The 22,764-nt window shown below is 43.5% G+C and overlaps 1 protein-coding gene across 1 annotated transcript in view; it reads left to right on the top strand.

The window, feature by feature from the left end:
• lama5 (laminin, alpha 5) overlaps positions 1 to 22,764 on the top strand; it is a 134,074-nt gene that overhangs the window by 60,473 nt on the left and 50,837 nt on the right. Inside the window, exons 15-39 of the mRNA XM_036142469.1 lie at positions 417 to 551; positions 635 to 772; positions 1,668 to 1,720; positions 1,794 to 1,893; positions 1,984 to 2,036; positions 4,222 to 4,327; positions 4,426 to 4,525; positions 5,839 to 5,995; positions 8,365 to 8,494; positions 8,646 to 8,788; positions 9,635 to 9,738; positions 10,198 to 10,351; positions 10,437 to 10,600; positions 11,068 to 11,176; positions 13,026 to 13,123; positions 13,204 to 13,420; positions 13,500 to 13,626; positions 13,716 to 13,855; positions 15,351 to 15,466; positions 15,587 to 15,798; positions 18,397 to 18,598; positions 20,570 to 20,714; positions 20,817 to 20,957; positions 21,406 to 21,567; positions 22,539 to 22,646. Of these exons, the coding sequence (XP_035998362.1) occupies positions 417 to 551; positions 635 to 772; positions 1,668 to 1,720; positions 1,794 to 1,893; positions 1,984 to 2,036; positions 4,222 to 4,327; positions 4,426 to 4,525; positions 5,839 to 5,995; positions 8,365 to 8,494; positions 8,646 to 8,788; positions 9,635 to 9,738; positions 10,198 to 10,351; positions 10,437 to 10,600; positions 11,068 to 11,176; positions 13,026 to 13,123; positions 13,204 to 13,420; positions 13,500 to 13,626; positions 13,716 to 13,855; positions 15,351 to 15,466; positions 15,587 to 15,798; positions 18,397 to 18,598; positions 20,570 to 20,714; positions 20,817 to 20,957; positions 21,406 to 21,567; positions 22,539 to 22,646 (3,314 nt within the window). The remainder of the gene's footprint in view (positions 1 to 416; positions 552 to 634; positions 773 to 1,667; positions 1,721 to 1,793; positions 1,894 to 1,983; positions 2,037 to 4,221; positions 4,328 to 4,425; positions 4,526 to 5,838; positions 5,996 to 8,364; positions 8,495 to 8,645; positions 8,789 to 9,634; positions 9,739 to 10,197; positions 10,352 to 10,436; positions 10,601 to 11,067; positions 11,177 to 13,025; positions 13,124 to 13,203; positions 13,421 to 13,499; positions 13,627 to 13,715; positions 13,856 to 15,350; positions 15,467 to 15,586; positions 15,799 to 18,396; positions 18,599 to 20,569; positions 20,715 to 20,816; positions 20,958 to 21,405; positions 21,568 to 22,538; positions 22,647 to 22,764) is intronic.

The raw sequence follows: 22,764 nt of genomic DNA, 5'->3' as shown, positions 1-22,764 counted from the left end.
AGTCAATGTCCTATTTATTATGAAATTAAAGAGACTGTAAAAATGTGGTTAATAAAAGACGAACGCTTCAAGCTGAACCCGTCATTTTGAATTTTAAGATTTTAACCAAAAACGTTGCCCTAATTAAAAATAAAGTTTCCATCTGCACTAGACCCCTGTGCTGGTGGGCCAAATCTTTCTTGCAATGTCGATGGGGGCGGCACAAAATCAGTAGCGGGGCCACAAACGGCCCCCGGACCGCACTTTGGACACGCCTGGTTTAAATGGTTAATTTGTATAACTTTTAATGACTGAAACAAGACTTTTTATCTCACATAAATAATTTTTGGCCTCCCTAATGAAGCAGCGTATCGTATAAAACATATTAGGATATTCAGCACATGGCCTCAGTTTGAACGCTTTGCCTTCTTTCCCAGAATGCTCCTGTGATCCTCGCACCTCATTCGACACCGGCTGCACCGTCTCCGGGATCTGCCGCTGCCGACCCAACTACAGCGGCGCGTCATGTGACCAGTGCGCTCCCGGTTACTATGGCTACCCGAGCTGCACGCGTAAGTCTGGTTTCACAGGCCCTCATAAATGTCCGCCAGCTGCTGCCTTAGAGGCCGCTCTGACGTCCTGTTTCCCTCCCCAGCCTGCCAGTGTTCCCCCGAGGGTTCCCGCTACACGAGCTGTGACCAGGCGACGGGACAGTGCCCGTGTCTGGCCGGCGTGGCGGGGCTGAGGTGTGACAGCTGTGCACACGGCGCCCACGGCTTCCCCGACTGTCAGGGTAATAAAACAGGCGGATAGTTGGTGCCTGCTGGCCATGTGCTCCAGAGGCTGAAACAAACAGCTTACTGCTGCAGACTGAAACATTGCTGTAAATACGTAGCTATGTTTACATGCACAAAGCTTCACGGTCGGATTTCAACGTATTCGGATTAAAAAAACGAAACATGATCAAATTGTATTGTTTATATGGACAAACAATCGATTGATCCGATCATAATGTGCTTTATTCAGAATAGACCTGCTCTGAAATGAGCCATCATAAAATGTAGTACCTTAAAGAACTTCCTTCTTTGCTTAACAACAAAAAATATTAAACAAAGCAATATTGTACAAGTTAATTTGTCTTCCGAGCGCCCAGGCTGGATTTACAGCAGCTCTAATTACGATTGAATAAACTGATTAAATGATTTTAGGCTCTTTGAATGATTGGAACAGAAAGGTTGTATCAGGAGCCCCCACAGTTTTGCTTCCTGACGTATTTCTGCCACTCAACAACGCGGAAATACGTCACGTTTATGTCGTAAACTCACTCGGGTCAGTTTGCCACATTGGGAATAACTTGATCGGATTATCAATCGGGTTAAACCACGCCTCTCATTCGGATACAATTTCATTCTGATTGAGCTTAATCCGATCACAATATCCCGATTGGCTTATTTACATGACACATTTTTATTCAGATCGGCCCTTTATTCCGATTACTTTTGTCCATGTAAATGTAGCTATTGTTAAATAAGTATAGATAACTTGAAGGTGAATCTTTCTAATTTCTGTTTGGGAAACATTTTATGACAAAAAAAGATGCTTTAAGTTGTGGCCGAGTGATAAAATATTGATATTGTGGGTCTCGTCCTCGCTGAGTGACGCTCTCTGCTTGTCTCTGCTGTTCAAAGCTGGTACGTGCCACCCAGCGGGGTCCGTCCAGTATGTGGTGCTGCCACCCGTGGTAAGTCCCGTTTCTCTTTTTGCAAAAGATCTTCCTGAACGGGTTAAGTTAACGGACGTATTCCTGGACGCAGGGTCAGTGTGAGTGCCGTCTGCACGTGGAGGGCCCCGCTTGTGACAGATGTAAGCCTCTGTACTGGAACCTGTCCCCTGACACCGCTGATGGATGCTCCAGTAGGACACGCTACGTAAACCTAGCAGATATCTCTTTTCTCTGAATGCCGCCGGTAGTTCTGACAACCGTGTTCCGGCTTTCTCGTGCAGACTGTGAGTGCAACGTCGCCGGGACCCTGAGTCGGGTTGCAGAGTGTGCACAGGTGAAGTAAACGTGTCTTCCTACCCTGCAAACGTCGGTGCACCAGCTGAGTTGTTGCCTTTCCTTAAGATTCTGATGATTTCCCGGCGCTGAAAGTTAGAAACCTGTTATAAAAACACGTCTTTTTTTTTGGTTTGGTTCTGAAATTTGTGAAAATGAAATCAAAGGTAAGAATTTCCTCAATGGACAAATGTTTAGTGGAATAAGAGCAATAGATTTCTTCTATTTCTCATCGGTGCTTCCTTCACCTTTTGTCATTTGGGTCCGATTTTAACATCTGCTGCTGTGAGCCTCTGTCCGACTGGCTAAATATCACATTGTCAGGAAAATGCAAGTTCATAACACTTGGAAGATTAGTGGCAGGCGGTGTTAAAAGCTTCAATTTAAATCTATCAACGTTCGCTTGCCTCGCTGCTGGATCTGTGTGATCTGCTCTAAGTTAGTTTATTCACATTTTTTCCTCCAGTCAAAACCTTGTGAAATTGTTATTTTGCGAATAAATTACCACATTTGTTTGCTGATCAGAAAGGGAGGCACCCAGGCCTCCCTTTCTGGGCATGTCCCTCTAGGGGAGAGTTTGGGCAGATCTGCAACGCTCTGGAGGGACTATACGTGCCGTCTGGCCTGGAAACACCTTGGGATCCCCCTGACTTGTCGTTGTGGTCTGACTCTTCCGTGTGTATCCGTATTTCTGAGTGAAATTTGGGCCTCTGAGCTGCCAGAGGTGCGGCTTTGATTGACAGCTACCATGAATTAATCTGATCTGGATGAAGCCTGACAGAAAAAAGCGCAGTTGCACACGGGTGCAGAGAACTGCACCGAGAGGACAATCTTTCAGTCAATTAGAAACCAGCATGAAGTCACATGGAAGCCAGAAGGTTAAAGGCATACTGACCATCCATCATCTGACGGCAGACATTAAAATTAGACGTTTATAGTTAAGAAACATGAAAAGTAAGATGCATTCTGTGAGTGAACAACAGATATGATGATTACCTTTTATTTTGTAAGTTATTTTTAATTTGGCCACAGTCTTTCCTGAAATTCTGATAGGAGGTAGCACCCCCTATTGACAAGCCGCCACTCTGTCAAATATCAGCAACTGAACTTTATTTGGAAGTCCTACACCCTCAAGATACCTTTTTAAAATCCATTTTCATCCAATCCATGCTCCTCGTTCTTTTTCATCCCACCTGTAATAGAAGTATACTAATTATACTAATTATAGATTTGAACCTATATTATATATAAATTATAAGTATAAAGTATACTAATAACTTACTAGATTATTACTAATTAATAATCAAAGTGAATCGTGTCCAGCCTGATTATCTTCGGCTGTAAAGACAAACCTAAATTTACTCTATCATAATATTGATTATGTGAACCCAGGGATCATCAGTTGCTGTTTTTTGGACACGTTGCTTTAAAACTCCAGGCTCAATGTTTCAAGTTTTTTAGGTCGATTGAAGCCCAGTTGAAATTAGCTGACTGTTATTTTGGGAAATTTAACTCTTCTGTTAGATTTCCTCTCAAAGATGTTACTTCAGTTTTGTTCCTTCATTCTTAACAGTTTGCGTTTATAAACTAGAACCTTCCTCCTCTCTCTAAGGGATAGTTCATCTTCTTGTTGCAATTTTATGGGGGTTTTTTTTAGCCTCGTGAGACCATCCTGATCTCGCGAGCTTTCAAGGTTTCACTCGCAGATCAGTCTGGATACTCTCCGTTAAAGAAAATTTGGAGCCGTTCACCAAACGAACGTCCAATCAGCGTTGGCTTTGAAGCGGGTTGAGGTGTGACGCAACGGGAAGTGCGACAGTTCAGTCTAAACAACATGGCGGCTTCAGCCGATGAAACTAGCGTTAGCGTGGCTATCGAGCAAGTTTTATCGTAATTACAGAGTATTTCTTTGCTGAGCTAACGAGCCTTTACCTGCAGCAGCAAGAGTAGCTTGGCTTGTGGTTGTGTTTTCGTCGTCGCTCGTAACAGAGTGACGACGAATCTGATTGGTTTATTTGGCCCGTCTATCACCAACATAGGCCAATCAGCTGAACAGTATTTTCGCCCCTTCCCAAAATTACTTCAACGGAAGGTTTCCAGATGGATATGCGGAGCAAATCTATCTGGCGGAGTCAGGTACGTTTTTTTTGGGCCAGTGGTCCTAACTTAAATGTTGTGCCTTGCAGGAATCTGGTGAGTGTCACTGTAAGCCCAGCGTCTGCAGTGGGACGTGCTCCACCTGCAAAGAGGGCTACTTTAACCTGCAGGACCACAGTTACTTTGGCTGCCAGGGTGAGTTTCCTTCAGCTAAACTACCTGATAAACATGCAAAGGTTTTCTTTTTAGGCATTAGCTGGTTGCTAAAATGCATTTGTGTGTTATTTTTTTAGGTTGCCAGTGTGACATTGGGGGCTCAGTGGGTCGGTTTTGTGGCCAGCAAAATGGTCAGTGCGATTGTAGACCCAACGTGGAGGGGCCAAGGTGTAACCTGTGAGTCTAGCAGTCCTGGGAGGATTGCGTACCTCTTTCATGAATGCATTGATCTCCTGATCTTTACAAATGTGACACTAGCTGTGACTCTTAATGAAGCCCAGGTACTTTCTGTGTTAGCAGTTGAAGAAGATTTTGTTTTGATTTTACACCGCCTCTCTAACCATGTGATAAGCTAACTTCCTGGGGCTTACCCCGGCAGCACTCTGTTATTACAGACCCCACCACCCCTCCCACTCATCCTTTGTCATTTCTTTCTCTCCTACCTTTCCTCCTGATGCCTCATCTCTTCTTTAGGACCTCTTTTCATCCCACTCATTCTCCTTATTCTTCTTTAGGACCTCTTTTCATCCCACTCATTCTCCTTATTCTTCTTTAGGGTGTTTTTTTCCATCCCACTCATCCTCCTTATTTTTTTCAGGACCTCTTTTTACCCCACTCATCCTCCTTATTCTTCTTTAGGGCGTTTTTCCAACCCACTCATCCTCCTAATTCTTCTTTAGGACCTCTTTTCATCCCACTCATCATCCTTATTCTTCTTTAGGGTGTTTTTTTCATCCCACTCATCATCCTTATTCTTCTTTAGGGTGTTTTTTTCATCCCACTCATCATCCTTATTCTTCTTTAGGGTGTTTTTTTCATCCCACTCATCCTCCTTATTCTTCTTTAGGACCTCTTTTCATCCCACTCATTCTCCTTATTCTTCTTTAGGGTGTTTTTTTCATCCCACTCATCCTCCTTATTCTTCTTTAGGACCTCTTTTCATCCCACTCATCATCCTTATTCTTCTTTAGGGTGTTTTTTTCATCCCACTCATCCTACTTTTTCTTCTTTAGGACCTTTTCATCCCACTCATCCTCCTTATTCTTCTCCCACCCTTCCACTTCAGCTTTTATTCAACCCTGTTTTCTTCTGACTCATCTTCATCATCACCTCCTTTTCCTACCAATCATCCTTGTCATTCTGTTTCACAAACATTCTTCATCCCACTTATCATCCTTACCCCCATTACACACTCTTCCCACTCCTTCTTATCTGGTCTCACAAAGCACCTCCTCATCCCTCATGTTTTATTTGAATCATCTTCAGGGTCCTCTTTTTATCCTACTTATCCACCTCCTCCTTTATGGTCACTCAATCACACTCATCTTCTTTTTTAAACAATTTTCCTTTTCTTGATGGGTCCCATCCTGGTGGGGTTGGGAGGGAGGTCCTAGTTGGCCGCTGAGACTGAACCCTGGTGCTCAGGGCCTGCTGTCCATTTTAGATGCGTCTCTCTCTTATCTCTTATATGCTGGTTTGTTGTTCTGCAGACCTCGCCCGGATCATTACTTCCCAGATCTCCACCATTTGAAGTTTGAGATCGAGGAAGGAACCATGCTGGATGGCCGAGCGGTGAGGTTTGGTTACAGCCTTCTGGAGTTCCCAGACTTCAGCTGGAGAGGTTACGCTCAGATGTCCCCGATTCAGGTGGGTTAGACCTGAAATACCAGCGTCTGAATTGTATTTTTCAGACCATAAGGCGCACCGGATTAATTATTAATAGACATTAAAAATTCTTTCCAAATGTGTAATATCTCTCCTCCACGTCCACAGCTCTCTATCCGTCTCTGTCAGGAGGACAGAGTAGCTGGACTACACTGCCCTGTTTCTAACATAAGGCCAAAATAAATGTAACGTTTATATTGAATTAACTTACTAGGTTTATTGTTGGTAGCGTGTACTCCAGACTGCCTTACATGAATGCACTTCTAGTTTAGACATTGCAGTCAGGCAGTCTTGTAAACAGCTCAGGGGTCCTATCAGGTAGTGACACAGTGTACCGTAATGCTCCTAATATCCATTGAGTGGAGCGGCTTTGTTGCTAACCAAAGTCATACTTACACATTTTAACAGATCTTTGAGTGCATTGTACCAGATAAAATCAGTCAGTAAGCACAACTTTAATCACATATAAGGCGCAACATAAATTTTGGGATTTTAAGTGCACCTTATGGTCTGAAAAATACGGTAATTTGAACCAGAAAATGTTCAGCACTGGAACCTTATTTTTGTATTCGTGTGAAGCTGCTTTTATTGGTCATATTGTGATTTCTGTTATATTTTCTTATAATTCATACAGTGTTTGTTTTATATAAAGATATTTAAATGACCGTGGCCCCTCTTTTACTGTTTCCCTTCATGAACCAATAATCGCTGTTGGACATTTCTCTTTGGTAGAAAAACCTTTCAGCTCATTTCTAGAAATATTGAATCAGTTGGTTTCTGCTGAATTTAGTTTTTCACCATTTTTTTAGGTAATTGTATTTATCAACATTAATGATCTCTATGCCTTTTGGAGGCAAAATTAAAGTTTGTGCTAAAATGTGGGTCTCCAAAGAGAAAAGTGCTGATTTAAATGAAATTTGCATGAAAGCGTCTCCTGTGTAACTTTGCTGCTTGACTTATAGTTCTGAATGTGACGTATTAATCCTGGCCCTCATCTTCCTCTTCTTTGAGTTATTCATCTCTTTTCCTCGTTATGTTCCTTTCTTTCCTGGTCTTGTCTCCCTGCTTTAACACCTTTGGCTCCTCTGTTTCTCTGACTTGTCCTATCCTCTCCTGCTGCTTTGCTCGCTGCCTAATTGGGATCTCTTCTGCATCTAAAGGATTAGATACACAGGAGATCCTTTACAAGAGTCTCTAAGCTCCTCCAGGTTAAGGCAGAGAGCCACACCCCTGACAATTTTTTTTATTTCAGCCTCTACTATCAGGGTTGTTTCCAACGTGGTTCATATCACAAGACCAAAGGTGAGAGTTGAGAGACGGACCTTTTGGCTCCGCTGCGTCTTTAACGTGAGATCCTGCTAATGAAGCTTTCCGTGTCTCGCTCTGTCAGACACCTAGATCCTCACCCTCTTTCACTTCAACCCAAAAGCAATTTCAAACCCCAAAATGGCCAACCTACCTCCCCTAAGGAAAGACTGATGTTGGATTCCATTTGTCTCGGAAATCGAAGATAGGAGCTGGGAATGGAGTAAACCCGAGTGAGAAGCGTTCCAGTTAACAGAGCCGGAGAAGTCAGGATTCCAAAATAGAAACGAATAAACCCCAAAGGTTAGGATTCCAATATGGCGACGGCCAGGAAAGCTGTTGTTTTGGTCATAATACCACTAATAAACATTCTTTAAAGCCGTACTTACCACATGCAAACAGCGCTTTCAAGTTGTTCACGTCCAAGTTGCAGCTGCTACATTTAATATTCGTTTTAGACTACGGGTGGATATATATATATTTATTAAAAAATCAGCTAAAATAGAAATCATATTGATCGATATCGATAATTATCAAAAAAAAAAAATTAAGTGTTAGCTTTTGAGGAGATAATTCTCATCAAGGTTTTTCTTGCTTTAAGCTGTTTTAGTAGCAGCTGGCGTCCCACTTGGCAAATAGAGGAGCTTGACATCTTTGTGGCAAAGCAAAAAGCCAAAACCCTCAAAGTTTTGGGGATAGGATGCGTGTTTCTTGTCCAACTTCAGTGAACTAGTCATGCTCATTCTGCGGTGTTCTTGCAGGATCAAAGAACTTTTACTGTGCCGTGAGTAAAATCTGCTGATTCTGACTGAATCTAGAGGAAATACAGCATCACTCCTGTCTGGAAACGGGTTATTTTCCCCCAGTTTGTCATCCATCATTCCTGTCAGACGTGACAGGGTTAGGGACGTGTTTTTGCTTCTTAGTTGTTTCTTCTCTTTCTGTCTGTAAGCTCCGTATGTTTTTTCCTCTTCGGGGGCCACAGATCAGTTGTGAGTTCAGAGGTTTACCTTTGAGACTTACGTATTTCCTTTCTCACCTTGCAGACGGCGGTCAAGCTCCAGGTGTACGTGAGCGAGGCAGACGTCTATCTGACTCGATTCATCCTCAGATACGTCAATTCTGAGGGCGTCACCTCCAACGGTAAAATAACAGCCTATCAGGCCAACCGCAGAGGTAAGTCTCCGCCGATAACAGGGATTTATGCTTCCTGATGCTTTCTTGGGCTTTTCCAACACATCAGTGTTGGTTGGAAGTTACTTTCAGCTCTTCGTTTCTGTATCTAATACAGACTGAGTGCAGTGATGTGTGACGTTTGTGCTTTAAGGTTCAGAACAGTCCAAACAAATCGTCTTTGCACCGAGCGTGCAGCCGACCTTCGCTAACGTCCCCCAGAACAGCTTCGTGGAGCCTTTCGTCCTGAACCCAGGAACCTGGACCGTGATTATAGAAGCTGAGGGAATCCTGCTGGTAAGATGCACATCACACTACACGTGTGTATGTTACGCATAAATGAGCCTTTGTCAGCGGCAGAATGGTGACATGGGTTTGCTTCTCCTACGGCTGTATCCACCTCACAACAAGATTCAATTCAATTTTATTTATGTAGCACCAATTCATGATAAATGTCATCTCAAGGCACTTTCCATAGTCAAAATTCAATCAGATTATACAGATTGGTCAGAAAATGTCCTTTGTTGACGGCTTTGCAGCAATCCCTCATACTGAGCATGCATGAAGCGACAGTGGAGAGGAAAACTCCCCTTTAACAGGGAGGAGAACCTCCAGCAGAACCAGAACCAGGCTCAGTGTGAACGCTCATCTGCCTCCACCCACTGGGGCTTAGAGAAGACAGAGCAGAGACACAGAAAGCACAGAAGCTCACATTGACCCAGGAGTACTTTCTATGTTAGATGGTAATAGCGAATGATGATCAGCTCATGATTTCCCTATAATTCATAAAGCCCATCATATTAGGGATGGGCAATCATTGCATCATTTATCTAGAAGATAAGTTCATCATAATAAAAATGTGGATTCATAATTATGATGATAAACTGTAATTAATGTTCGCAAGCCCCAAAAACTGGTTGGGCGTGCTACTTTGATCGGTTCCAGGGCAGCATGAATCGGTATCAAATATTTTATTTAGCATTTTATTGCATGTTATTATGTTTAGAGTAAAAACTCCACGGCATAATGTAACTGGTTAATGGAAGACGTCTGTTTGATAATAGTTATATTTTTACAGGTTAATATCTAAAAATACTTAAAAAAAATTTTTAAAGTAAATTTTTTTTGTGTGTTTCATTCCAGGACTATCTGGTGTTGCTGCCAAGCGCCTACTATGAAGCTCCCCTCCTGCAGATCAGGGTGACTGACCCCTGCACATACAGCTCTGCATCTGAAACCAGCCAAAAGTAAATATCACCGTTCATTTTTATTTATCTTATTTCAGTTTGAAAGAATAAGCCCCTCGAGATGAAGCCGTCTCGTTTTCAAGCAGGTCCTTAAAAGAAAAAGGAGAGAAAAAAAACAGAAGAAAATACATTTACATACAAACGCTTATGAACACCATACGTTCAAACACACAACGTTTCGCTCTTTTTTATTTTAACATCATCAATCAAAACTTGTTTAACCCACAGAAACAGAGCAGCAGCCAGACTAGAAGCAGCTATGTGGAGCTTATATATTTTTCCTGCCATCACAGAGCGTACCTGAGGATAGTGACTGTTATGGTAGATAAAGTACGACTCTGACGTATGCGGCTCATTCTAAGTCAGGCAGGGCTGTATTTTCATCAGAATGGTAGAAACAATCTCAGCCACCTGCAAGAATCTTCCTGATCACGTCCAAACTGTCTTTTTTGTGTCCAGCTGTCTGCTGTACAAGTACCTGTCTCTGGACTCCTTCCCCTCCATCTCCGCACGCGACGCCAACTGCCGGCACGACAACCACCTTCCACGGCCCTGCCCCACCGAGAAGGTCACGCCGCGCCACCCCGACATGGCCGTCTGCAGCGGATTGGACGTGAGCGAGTCGGCGGGACGTTTTGTTCTCTAATGTTTTTACGCGTGATTAAATTGAAGCATTCGTGTTTCCGTTTTCGCTGCAGATCAGCGTGGAGCTGCGAGGCCGTCCTGTCTCCCCCGGAGACTACGTCCTGGTGGTGGAATACTCCAGCGAGGAGGAGCTGCCGCAAACTCTGGCTGTCAGCGTCAACTCGCCTGGAGCACGAACGCACCGCCATCGAGTCTCCCTCCTGCACTGCAAGTTCAGGTGAAGACAGACATCTGTCTCTACCTCTGCCTGTGCGTCCTGCTAACTCGCTGCCGTTTATCTGGAGCCGGACCACAGAGGGAGTAGATCCAGGAAGGGAACCCAGACATCTTTCTCCACAGTTCTTCACGCTAGAGCCCAATACTCTCCCTGAAGGACCCTAGAGTCCCCAAACGCATCGACCAGAGGTTACCGAAGGGAAACGAACCAGATCCTCAATTGATCCAGAGGAGCTTAAGTTCTACTTCAGGTTCTTTCTGGAAGAAGGAACCTGAAGTAGAACTTAAGGGAAGCTTAAGGGAACAGTTTGGTTCTGTGTATTTCCGCTCCTCACGCTAACAGGACATCTGTCATTTAGTCTATTGCTGGGCGTTGAGTAGGGGCTCGTCTCATTGACGGCTTGCTGAAGCTGTTTGCTCGTCCCTTCAGCGCCTTTTCATCCTCCGCTCTGCGTCTGCTCTCTGCAGCTTCCTGTGTCGGGCCGTGGCGGTCGACGAGCAGAACAGGGTGGCGGTCTTCACGCTGCCCGCTGACGCCGAGGTCCAGCTGTCCTCTGAGCGCGCCTCCTTCTTCCTGGTGAGACTCGTTCTCCTGTCACATCATGGTGGTAAAAAAATAAATAAGATGTTTTTAATTTGCATGTGGGCCAATGCTCTGAATACAAAGGTATATAAGGAATATTGTGAAAAAGGAGAATGGAATCTGCATTTCAGGCCTTCATTTCTTGTAATTGTGATGATTCTGGTGAACAGAGAATGAAAACCCAAAATTTGGTGTCTCACACTGCAAAAACGGATCTAAAAATAAGTAGAATGTTCTTAAAATGTGTGTTTTTGTCCTTGATTAGAGCAGGTAATTAATATTATCTGCCAATGGGATGAGTATTTTGATCCCTAAAATAAGATAAGTAGACATCCTGCACTTGAAATAGATCATGGAGATGAGTTGTTCCTATTTAAAGAGCAAAAATCTTATTCCATTGGCAGATCATCTTATTTACCTGCTCAGATCAAGGACAGATACACTTATTTTAAGAGAATATTACGTATTTTAGTTCCATAAGATCAAAAGAAAAAGGAAATTTTTAACAGAAATATCAGGTTTTTGATAAGTCTGTTTAATTCGGGGCACTCAGTAGCGGGTCTGAGCTCCTGTTGCATGAATTTCTGCATCGATGCGGCGGGGAGGAGATCAGCCTGTGGTTCTGCTGAGAGGTTCTGGAAGCCCAGATAACAGCCTTCAGGTCATCGGCATTGTTGGTTCTGGTGTCTCTCTTCTTCCTCTGCGCAATGCTACCTAGATTCTGATCAGGCCCATCAAGCGCAGTACCAACAGGGTCAGTGGACCGGCTTTTAGGACCTTTTGGCAATCTGGACCGGTACCAGGTCCTGCTGGAAGGTGAAATCAACATCTCCATAAAGCTTGTCTGCAGATCAAGCATGAAGTGCTCTAAGATGTCCTGGAAGATGGCTGCGCGTACTGTGGACTGTGGAAAACCCAGTGGACCAGAACCAGCAGATGACATGGCGCCCGCTGACTGCTGAAGCTTTAAGCTACATGGATTCTGGGCTTCTCCACTCTTCCTGCGGACTCTGGGACCTTGATTTCTAAATGAAATAAAACCTTTACTGTCATCTGAAAAGAGGAGGTTGGACCTCTGAGCCCCGGTCCGGTTCTGTTTCTCCTCGGCCCAGATGTAGAGCGTGTGTAGGATCCGTCCGTGCGTAGCTGGGAGACCATTTAGAGTAAATTAGCTGATCAGGAAGTGGCTCCAGCAGTTTCCAGTGTTTTTTTTAACTTTTTCTAAATATTTCAGAGACCATGAATTTGAGGTTTTCTTTCTCTGTAAGCCATAATCATCTAAATATAAATAAATAAAGGCTTGAAGTATTTCACTCTGTGTGTAATAAATCCTATATAAAATATGGGTTATACTTTCTGAAATGCGTGATAAAATTGTAACATTCATGCTCGAATAAAAGCAGAATTTACAATATACACAAGGGGATCCGTCACAGGAAATCAGGTAAAAAATGCCCCACCATTAATTTGAAAATAAATTGATTAACTAGACACTCAATAAGAATTTTGTTGATTTTTAACAACAATTATTTATTTAAAAAAGTCATAATAATACTAAATAAAGGTGGTTATTTGGATAAATAGCTCAATAACAAAAAAAATCCTTCCAAAAGTAATTATGTTTAATTCCAAACACTTATTTGACTCAGCAAAGCAACTAAAAAAATAAAATAAAATCCAAAATTGTCCGATCCTTTTATCTTTAAGAATAAAGTCCGTAACGGACGAAGGTTTTTATGAATTTTTTTGATGTATCTGTGGATTAAACTGCCACAGATTCCTTTGGGCAACAAAAACCCTGAAGATTTTTATTTTTAATCAAAGTTGTTTTCATCGTTTTCAGCACAAAGTCTACTTGGTACCCAGAGGCCTGTTCACCATGGAGTACGTTGAGCCTAGAGTCCACTGCATCGGCGCCCATGGACACTTCTCGCCGGACAGGTAACGGCTCACACTGAACCGGCGCCAGCGACGCCGTCCTGCTTCAGACGCTAACCGTCCTCCTCTCCGTTCTCCCCCAGTTCCTCCTGCGTCCCGTCCCGCTTCCAGACGCCGTCGGACTCTCTGGTGCTGAAGGAGGGCCAGAGCTCCTCCACTCAGGAGGAACGCGCTCAGGCCCCCCCTGCGGTGGCCCCCCCTCTGTCCTCCAGCCAGACGGACGAGCCGGTCTGGATGGGACAGGTCCGACCTCCCTTTGGGGCAGACAACAACCACCACATGCGTCTGGACTCGCTGCAGGTATGAATCCAAAAAAAACGCAGGGATCCTTTTGCAGTTGCGTCCCGTATAAGCCTCCTGTTTCCTCCCCTCTACCCAGAATGCAGCGGTGTACTCGGCCCGGGTCCAGTCCCTCGGCCGTTACGTCTTCATCCTCCATTATCACCAGCCGCTTCATCCCACCTATCCAGTCCAAGTCTACATTAATGGAGGGTTGATCTGGCAGGGTAACTAACAGAGTCTGCTATAGTGTGCAGGATGCAGTTAAATGATTGACCCACTCTGAGGTTTTTTTTTTTGTTTTGTTTTTTTGCAGGACAGACCAACGCCTCCTTCTGTCCCCACGCTTACGGCTGCAGGAACGTGCTGGTTTCAGAGAACCAGATCATTCTGGGTGTGACGCACCACGACGTCTTCCTCACGGTGCAGATACCTCCAGGCAAGACGTTGTGGCTGGTGAGTGTCGCCGCTCCAGGTTGTATTTGTTTTCACAATAGAAATGTTGACCTTTTATTGACCCCACAGTCAATTATATATATATATATATATATATATATATATATATATATATATATATATATATATACATATATTGCATAAAAACACAGACAGTCTAGTTACAAGAATGGAAAAATGTGCAGTTACAGTTTGCTTGGAGCAGTGATGGTTTTAAAGGTATATAGCCACATTATATGCTTTAAAATGCAAAAACAATCTCAGGAAATTTGAGGATTTTTTTTTCCCAGGAGAATGCAATTAAGAAATACTTTATTAAACCCAAACGTAAATTAATGGTATATAGTAGGGCTGGACGATAATTCAATAACGATAGATATCGATCGATAGACGTATGGTTCAATATAAAAAACAGGGGTCAATAAAAAGTTCAATAAAAGAACAGTGCATTCTAGCCTATCATGCAAGTTAATACTACAGTCATTAATCCTCCCAACCAATCACAAACCCAGGAAAGCTCCATCAGCCTTCAAAGAGTTCAGAGAGCACGTGTTCTTTTTTTTCTTTTTTAAAACTAAACACAGTTTTCGTAAAAAGTTGGTTGAATAAAGGGTTGCATTTGAATCCATTTATTTAAAAATAGGTAATTAAGCTACATCATAAAATGGCCAGGACTGCATTAAAATGTATATTTTGAATTTGTTGATAATTATCGATATCGATCAATAGGATTTCTATTTTATCGATATGCTTTTTTTCTATATCGTCCAGCCCTAGTATATAGCCACCTCATATGTTTATTGTAAAAAAGACCAAAAACGGTTTGATCATGATAAAATAAGGGTATATACACCGAGCCTCCACCCTTATTAAAGGGAGGAAATAAACCATAGCGACGGACGACTCAGCCTTTTCCAAGCTTTCTGAGGCCTCAGTCCTGGGTTCAGGTCCCGTTCTGTGGACCTTTGCCGGATTTCTTCCCCCTCTCTCTCTCTCAACCCCATTTCCTGTCAGCCTGCTGTCAAATAAAAGCCATTAATTCCACAACAAAAAAAGTCTTTATGAAAAATAGATGTTCTTATCTGAATAAAACAGATATTTACTTGTTGTTTTGAACAGACCTCTACAGCATTTCTAAATTCTACTTTATCAATAGTTTATTAATGTTTGTTGGTGAAGATTCTCAGTCATCCAGGTCATGATCAATCCAAAAAAAAGGTTAAAAACTGAAACAACCGCACTTCTATTCTGAGTCTGAAGACGTTTGTCTTCCCATCCAGGAAGCTTCATAGACCTGCTAACGAGGCCTCGTTAGAGCTCGCAGGTCAATACAGCTTGGAGCTCCACACTTACTCAAGACATTTTGAACTGAGAAAGCTTTCTGGATGGAAAGCCAAACGTCTTCAGATTCAGAATAGAAGTGCAGTTGTTTTAATTTTTTAACCTTTTTTTGGATTAATGTTGATGTTTGATGCCGTGTTGAATGTCTCAACAGGACTACGTGCTCGTGGTTCCTGAGAACAGCTTCAAACCCAGCTGCCTGAACGAGGAGCCTCTGGACAAATCGTACGACTTCATCAGCAACTGTGGCCAGAACAGCTTTTATATCAAGTCGGTACCTTAAACATCGAGAAGCCGTCTCCTGATTTAAATGTTTAATTCAATGAAGCATCTCAGGGATGCGCTCTGCACATGTGCACTAAGGTTTCCCCTCCTCCTTCCCTCCTCCAGTCCCTCCACTGCTTCTCCGTTCTGCCTCAGCTCGGCGGTGTCGCTGTCGGCGTTCTTCAACAACGGCGCGATGCCCTGCGCGTGTCATGAGGTGGGAGCCGAGAGCGACACCTGCGAGCAGTTCGGCGGTCAGTGCAGGTGTCGGCCCAACGTGATTGGACGAGACTGCTCCATGTGCGCCACGGGCTTCTGGGGATTCCCCAACTGCAGACGTGAGTGTCACTGATTTCAGTCGTCCGCACCTCGTCCAGGTCCGACTCAGAGGCAAATTTAGACCTGCGCAGCTATTTGTTTTAGAAACACAGATTACAAAGTGATTGCATCTTTTTTTTAAAGATGGTTTTATATAAGAATTACAATTAGAGGGCCATAGCAAAATATAAGAAGGCGTTAAATCTTTGTTATGGAATTGGATTTTGGAAAACATTATGTATGTTATTATGCATAACCTGGTATTTTGTACGGAGCCCTAGAGGGGTCATCGCAAAATGTTTTGCATGTTGAGAGAATGTGCGCTCGTTTTACTACATTGTGCGCTTGTTTTACTGAATCGTATGCTCGTTTTACTAAATCGTGGGCACAATTTAATATATTGTGCTCTCGTTTTACTATAGTGTGAGCTCATTTTACTAAATTGAGCTCTCATTTTAAGCATAGTAAAACGAGGGCACAATTTATTAAACGAGAGCACAATTTAGTGAACATGGTTATAGAACATTGTGTGTGCACGATCTACTTAAATGTGGCCACAATATGTAAAACGTGCACTCAATATTGTCTTGATACATGTAAACATGAGCACGTTATAGTATATTCGAGATCTCGATCTACCGAGGGCTCAATTAAAGGAAACGTGCTCACAAATTATCACGACCTGAAAATCACTTAAAGTGAGCTCTCCCGGGCTCTGTAATTTTGCATATATAAAAGGTCATTTAATTCATGTTTAGTCTTTTTTAGGGGAATTTCTTTTTAAAAAAGAGCTCATTCGGATACTTTTTCACATCCCTTTTTTTTCTGGTGAGGTTACGCGTGATAATTTGTGGAGGTCTTACGGGTTAGCAGAGTGATATTAGCATTTTATGTTTATGTGACAGCGGCCATTTGCTCAGACACACAAACACATGAAGCACTTTACAAACATCCATATAGCAAAGCAATGAAATCAGATTTTAAACCACAAACGCTAGAAACATGAATCTTACATGGGGATGTTGCGTTAGCAACGTTAGCGGTTTGCTACGGTTCGTTTACCATCATTCCCCGGCCTCTCACACAATGAGTTAGATAGAGACGGACCGCACTGCAGACGAGTCCCTGAATGTTGGAGTCGCCCCTTTCTCCAAACGCAGGCTTGATGCCATCTTCATCTAACGTGACTCTCGCCAGACGTATGTCGCTCGGCCTAGCTTCACTCACATCCATCTGGGACATCTCCCATAGAGAGTGATTTCTCCAACCAATTTTATTGTCTAGCCAATCAGGACGCAGGGCTGGAGTTTCATAGATGTGACGTAGTGGAGAAGCGACCGTGACGTGAGACTGTTTTGATAGCAATGGCGGCTCGTCGAGGAAGCAAGCGTTAACATTGATGCTGCTATTTCTTCCATGTTGTCCAATCTATCTGATATTGTTTCATTAAAAGAACATCAGAGAACGGCTCTGAAGGCTTTTGTTGGTGCAAACCATGTTTTCGCCCTTCTCCCGACCGGATTTGGCAAGTTTTGTTTTCCGAGGAGCACCCGTGGCGGAGCGGTTAGCACTTAGCGTGAACCATATTAGGAGGCCTTTAGTCCTCAACGCGGTCGGCCCGGGATCGACTCCGAACCCGCGGTGCTTTGCCGCCTGTCTTCCCCCCTCTTCCTGTCAGCTCACTGTCAATAAAACACGTGCCTCTAGAGCCGCAAACACATAAAAAAAAAAAAAAGTTTCGTTTTTTCCTGCGTCGCTCTCCCAGCATCACGGGTTAGCTTCGGTGTGAGCGGTTGAAATAGCACGTCGATAAAGATGACAGACAAGTGGCTTATCCAATCAGATGCAAGGATTTTTGATAAGCCCCAGCCTTCAATAAAGGCAATTCCTATGGAGATGTCCCAGATGGATGTGAGTGGAGCTAGGCGGAGCGACATACAGCTGGCTAGAGTCAGGTTAATCTTCATCTGGTGTCCCAAATTAACGAAACACTCAGGTGCAACATGTGGCGCATACATAAAGAGTTGCCGGGAGAGTCACCGGAACATATAAAAGATTAACTTAATCCATTAATCGCTGGTAGCTTGGTCCACAGATGCAAACTGAAAACATTTGGCAACCGAGAACGGGATGAGAGGCGGGCGCGGCTTACGTTGCCGTCATTCCACGAGTGACGTAAATCAGGGAGGAGCACCAAAATCTCGCTTTGTGGAGATTCCTCTCACACTCCTGATTTTCTGGAAGGTTTTAGCTGAGGCCCAACTCAGATTTACACAATTTAACACGAAAAAGGTTAATTTCCAGGTGATGACTCTTTTAACAAATTTCACTCAAAAAATGAGAGAGAAGAAATTTGCTAAAATGCACTGACAGTTCAGCCAACACGTTTGTTTTTAGTTGCCTGGTTTTTAATTATCTTTCTAAAGTTATATATTTTTTTTCCAGAAACGTTCCGCTTTGTAACACTGTTGTCATAATTTCGTGAAGGTTTTATCTATATCCAAAGTATTTAGCTTGTAAATGATCTTGTTTGTTGTTGCCCGTCTCTTTATTTCCCTTATCAACCCCCCCCCCCCCCCACCGGTTCTATTATCTCTGACTTTCCGTCTCCCCTGCAGCCTGTAACTGCGGTCCGCGGTTATGCGAGCCGGTGACGGGGGATTGCATCTGCCCGCCGAGGACTGTGCTCCCTGAGTGCACCCAGTGTGAGCCGCAGACGTTTGGCTGCCACCCGGTGGTGGGGTGCGAGGTGTGCAACTGCTCTCGGCCCGGCATCGTCTCTCCCGATGTGAGCTGCGACACGGACAGCGGACAGTGCAGGTACCGAGTGAAACATTTGGGTTTCTGTCCGCCTCTTCTCCGCTCCGCAGTGCCGTCTGTCTCAGACCCGACCGTGACAGACGTCCACGGTTTGATCTCACGTTTGCACCGTCTGGCCGGATTTAGTGAGACCAGTGGGTTTAGTTACACCTGACCCTGTTTTCATTATCACTGAACGCGTCAAAAAAGGCGTTTAACGGCTCAGCTTGGACGCTTGTGCAGACCGCCAGCAAAGTGTGGACAGACTGTGGTCTTTTTTCTTCTAATGCAGGGAAATAGTTACTGTTTTAAAGGTTTTGATAACTTACCTGAGATCCCATATTTCTCACTAATCCTCCTCCAGGTGAGGTCCTTCACTGTCTCTGTAGCGAAAGCTCGACTGATCGTAGATAATAGGATGGGCACAAACAGCGACAATGAGATAGTCCTCCACTGTCGACTTCCCGGCTTTTCATGGTCCTTACGTCCTGTTGAAGAATCCGCCACTACGTCACATAAGGGGGGCTCTCTGATTGGTTGACGCTCAGCATCCTGCTGCAAAAACTCAGCTTTTTCAGCAGCAGCGTCTGCTGCTTCAGACACAGGACCTCCAGACGCTCCTAGAGACGCGTCCACCGTAGACTTTTCATGTAAACCAGACGCCCCTGAAGCACAAAACGTGTTCGATTGAAACGCAGCATTAGAGTGAGCGTCAACCTGTGTTAAATTTATCAGTGTGGCTTATTTATCTGTGTTAAAGTCAGTATGAAAGCCTCTATGTACAGTGCATTTGTAAAAAAGCTTATTTTTCATGTTGTAAACAGGAACTTTTCCCACTCTAGCAGCCCAGAGGGCAGCAGGCTCAATGTTCCCATCAGTTCTGATAAAACTAGATTAGATTATGCCAAATCACCTTAAATAAATCCATCAGTAGTCCGTGGTCGAGGGGTTGCTAGTTTTAACACTAGGCCACAGTAATATATGTCTACCTCCATTACTGGGAGACTGCATAATACAACAATGAGGTTAATGCAAACCCGAAATGCAACCACCATCTGTCCACTGGTGACGTTAACAGTCCTAGAGACGGCCCCCTTCCTAAGATCATATTATTTACATATTATCATATTCATGCAGAGCCCAAACCTTCATTAGTGTTTGAGCGTTTCTGGAACAGATTTAAGATAAAACCCAGCGAGAACAACCCAGACGGAAAATGACTTGTTTCAGCAGGTCATTTGTAAATGAACATTTCATAAAATATTCCTAATTTCTTAATAGTTATTTCCCATGGCATGTTTTCATTTAGTCTTTTACTCAACATGTTTGAATCAGCTGATGCTTAGTGATCATTTTAATGAGTAAACGTCTTAAATAATCCCTCAGTCCTGTTTCTTTTTTTCTACCTCACTTTTTTTACCTCATCCTAAATCAACTTCAGTGTTGACTTAAATGTGCAGCAACAGGAATGTGAGTCTCAGTCCAGACAAGACGGAGATGCAAGGCTTTAAGAAGCTCTAGATGCAAAATGTTCTAAATGCAAAATGTTCTAGAAATTAGTCTATTTTTCATTGATTTGAGCAGGTAAATAAGACTATTTGCCAATGGGATTAGTAGTTCTACCCCTACAATGAGATAATTAGATATTCTGCACTTGAAAAATGATGATGGAGATGAATTGTTCCTACTTTAAGGGCAAACATCTTTTTCCGTTGGCAAATAATCTTATTTACCTGATCAAATCAAGAAGAAATGCACTAATTACAGGAAGAATTTACTTAATGTTGGTTCCCTTTTTGCTGTGTTCACCTGCAAATAAAAAAACACTTGTTCCCCATGCTGACACCCCCCACACACAAGGATGGGCATCTACTCACTTTGGTGTCAAACCCTTTGGCCTTAATAAAACAGGATATTATAGCAAAATGTCCCACAAACCCAGCAGACACCCCAGAAACGAGTGTAATGAACTTTAAATAACTGTGTTTCCAGATGCAGGAACAACGTTGTTGGCCGTCAGTGCGACCGCTGCGCTCCTGGTTTCTACGGTTATCCCAACTGCAGGCCGTGCGACTGCAACGAGGCGGGAACCGAGGAGGAAGTGTGCGACTCCTTCACAGGACTGTGTCTCTGCAAGGTCGGAGCAAACACGCCGACTCACGCCCATTTCTGACACCGCCGCCGGGTTTGTGCGTCTCACCTCATGGCCTGTGTGCGCGCGCTCTGCTTCCACCTGCAGGAGAACGTCCAGGGCTCCCGATGCGACCAGTGCAGAATTGGCACTTTCCACTTGGACCCGACCAACCCCAAAGGATGCACCAGCTGCTTCTGCTTCGGGGCCACCGACCGCTGTCACAGCTCGGACAAAAGACGGATGGAGGTGCGACTGAAAGCTTTCAGGGAACGGGATTGTCCTCGTCTGTGTTCCTGGCTCCGCTGAGACAGGACTCTGCGGTTTCTGCCAATGAAATGTCACGTTCCTGTAGCTAACCAGACACTAAGATGTCTGTTCTGTCAGGATCCATGGTTAGATGTGGCGTTAGGGATTTATGAACCTGCTTCCTCGGTTACACCACTGGCTTCCAAATGTTCCAGCATTCACCTCAAAGCTGCTTTTGGAGAGGAAAAAACAGACTTATGTCAGGAGGAGCTGTCCTGTTTACCTTCAGCCTACCTTAATTCTTATTAAATGGGAACTTATAGATACCGAATGGATTTAAAAATTGACCGTTAGCTAATTTTCTCTGTCTGCTTTCTTATTCCCAGGTTGTTGTCGTTGTTGTTGTTTTTTTTTTACTATTCTCCGTATTTATTCCTGCGTTTTGCAGGTGATGGACATGGAAGGATGGGTGCTGCTTGCAGCAGACAGACAGGAAGTAGCGGTGACGGTGTACCCTGATCAGGACCTTGTAGAGGCTGACCTCAGTGATGTGCCCGACGTCTACCAGGACCTCCACTGGCACGCACCGAAGGCGTACCTGGGAGACAAGGTACGAGTGGACAGCTTTTTTAGATGGGCTGTTTGCTGAGGTTTTACTGGACAAAAAACAAAATTTTATATCAAATTTTTAAAATACCTGAATCTGAAACTGACTTTTTTATTAGCTTGTACTGGAATAAATCAGATTAATTTGAATAAAATTAACTTAACAGTATAGATGGATATGGATTGAGATAAGATAAGATAAAACTTTATTGATCTCACATCGTCTCCTAACAGAAGGTGCACAAAGGAGGAAAAGGTGCATGGAGTATATATAGTGCAAGACATATATTTACAGTGCAATCCAGATATAATATGGTGACTTATATACATATGGATTTAAGGTCGTACACTATGGTGGTAACAGTTAAAAGACAACAGTGCGGTTTCTGTTTGTTAAATAAAAAATAAATAATAAAATAAGTGGGATAACTGAAATAGGTGAAGTCTCTTATTGTACAGATTATTGCATCTAATTGGATCTAATTGTCTTGTACAGTGTCTCACACTACTCTATAATAAAACCTGTAGTTCAAATGTTTATTAATCTTACGATGACCTGAACAAAATAGTCTCATTTGATAGGGAAAAAGAAGCAAAATGAATATGAAAAAGAATTCTAAAAAAAACCCTGAACATCTGTATATGCATATGTATTCACGCCCTTCAAAAAGTCTTTAAGCCAAGCCAATAACAACCCCAACGACTCCTCATTACAGAGGAGTGGACCAGTTTCGGTTCAATCTGCTGGCTTAATGACTTTAACGACCGCCCATTACTAAGGGGTGGACCTGTTTCGATTGAATTTGCATGTTATCTAAGCCATTACAGGCCTTTGTTTGGCAGCAGTATAAAGCTTGTTACTCCACATGAATAATTTAGCAAAAACGCTGTAAGGGGCCTGAGAATTGCAGCTCTGTGGTAAAAATCCGCCTAATTCAGGGATTTAATTTTGGTTTTTAACGTCTCGTGCTCCAGGTCTCGTCATACGGCGGTTTCCTGCGCTACCGTCTTCACACTCAGACCATGAGAGGAGACGCTCTGCCTCTACCAGCCGAAGCCTCCCGACCTGACATTATTCTAAAGGTGCGAAACGCCCACAGGGGTTAGACCACATGCACGCTGCACATTAATGAAGCGTTCATCTCCTCTGAGAACGACCAACCCAGACGGCAAAACATCTGTTTTACATTTGTTTCTGGCC

The sequence above is a fragment of the Fundulus heteroclitus genome, chromosome 1 (assembly GCF_011125445.2).
Source record: "Fundulus heteroclitus isolate FHET01 chromosome 1, MU-UCD_Fhet_4.1, whole genome shotgun sequence".
In the NCBI taxonomy this organism is placed as follows: domain Eukaryota; kingdom Metazoa; phylum Chordata; class Actinopteri; order Cyprinodontiformes; family Fundulidae; genus Fundulus; species Fundulus heteroclitus.
The sequence above is the reverse complement of the archived record's forward strand: the minus strand, read 5'-3'. Positions and strand labels throughout refer to the sequence as shown.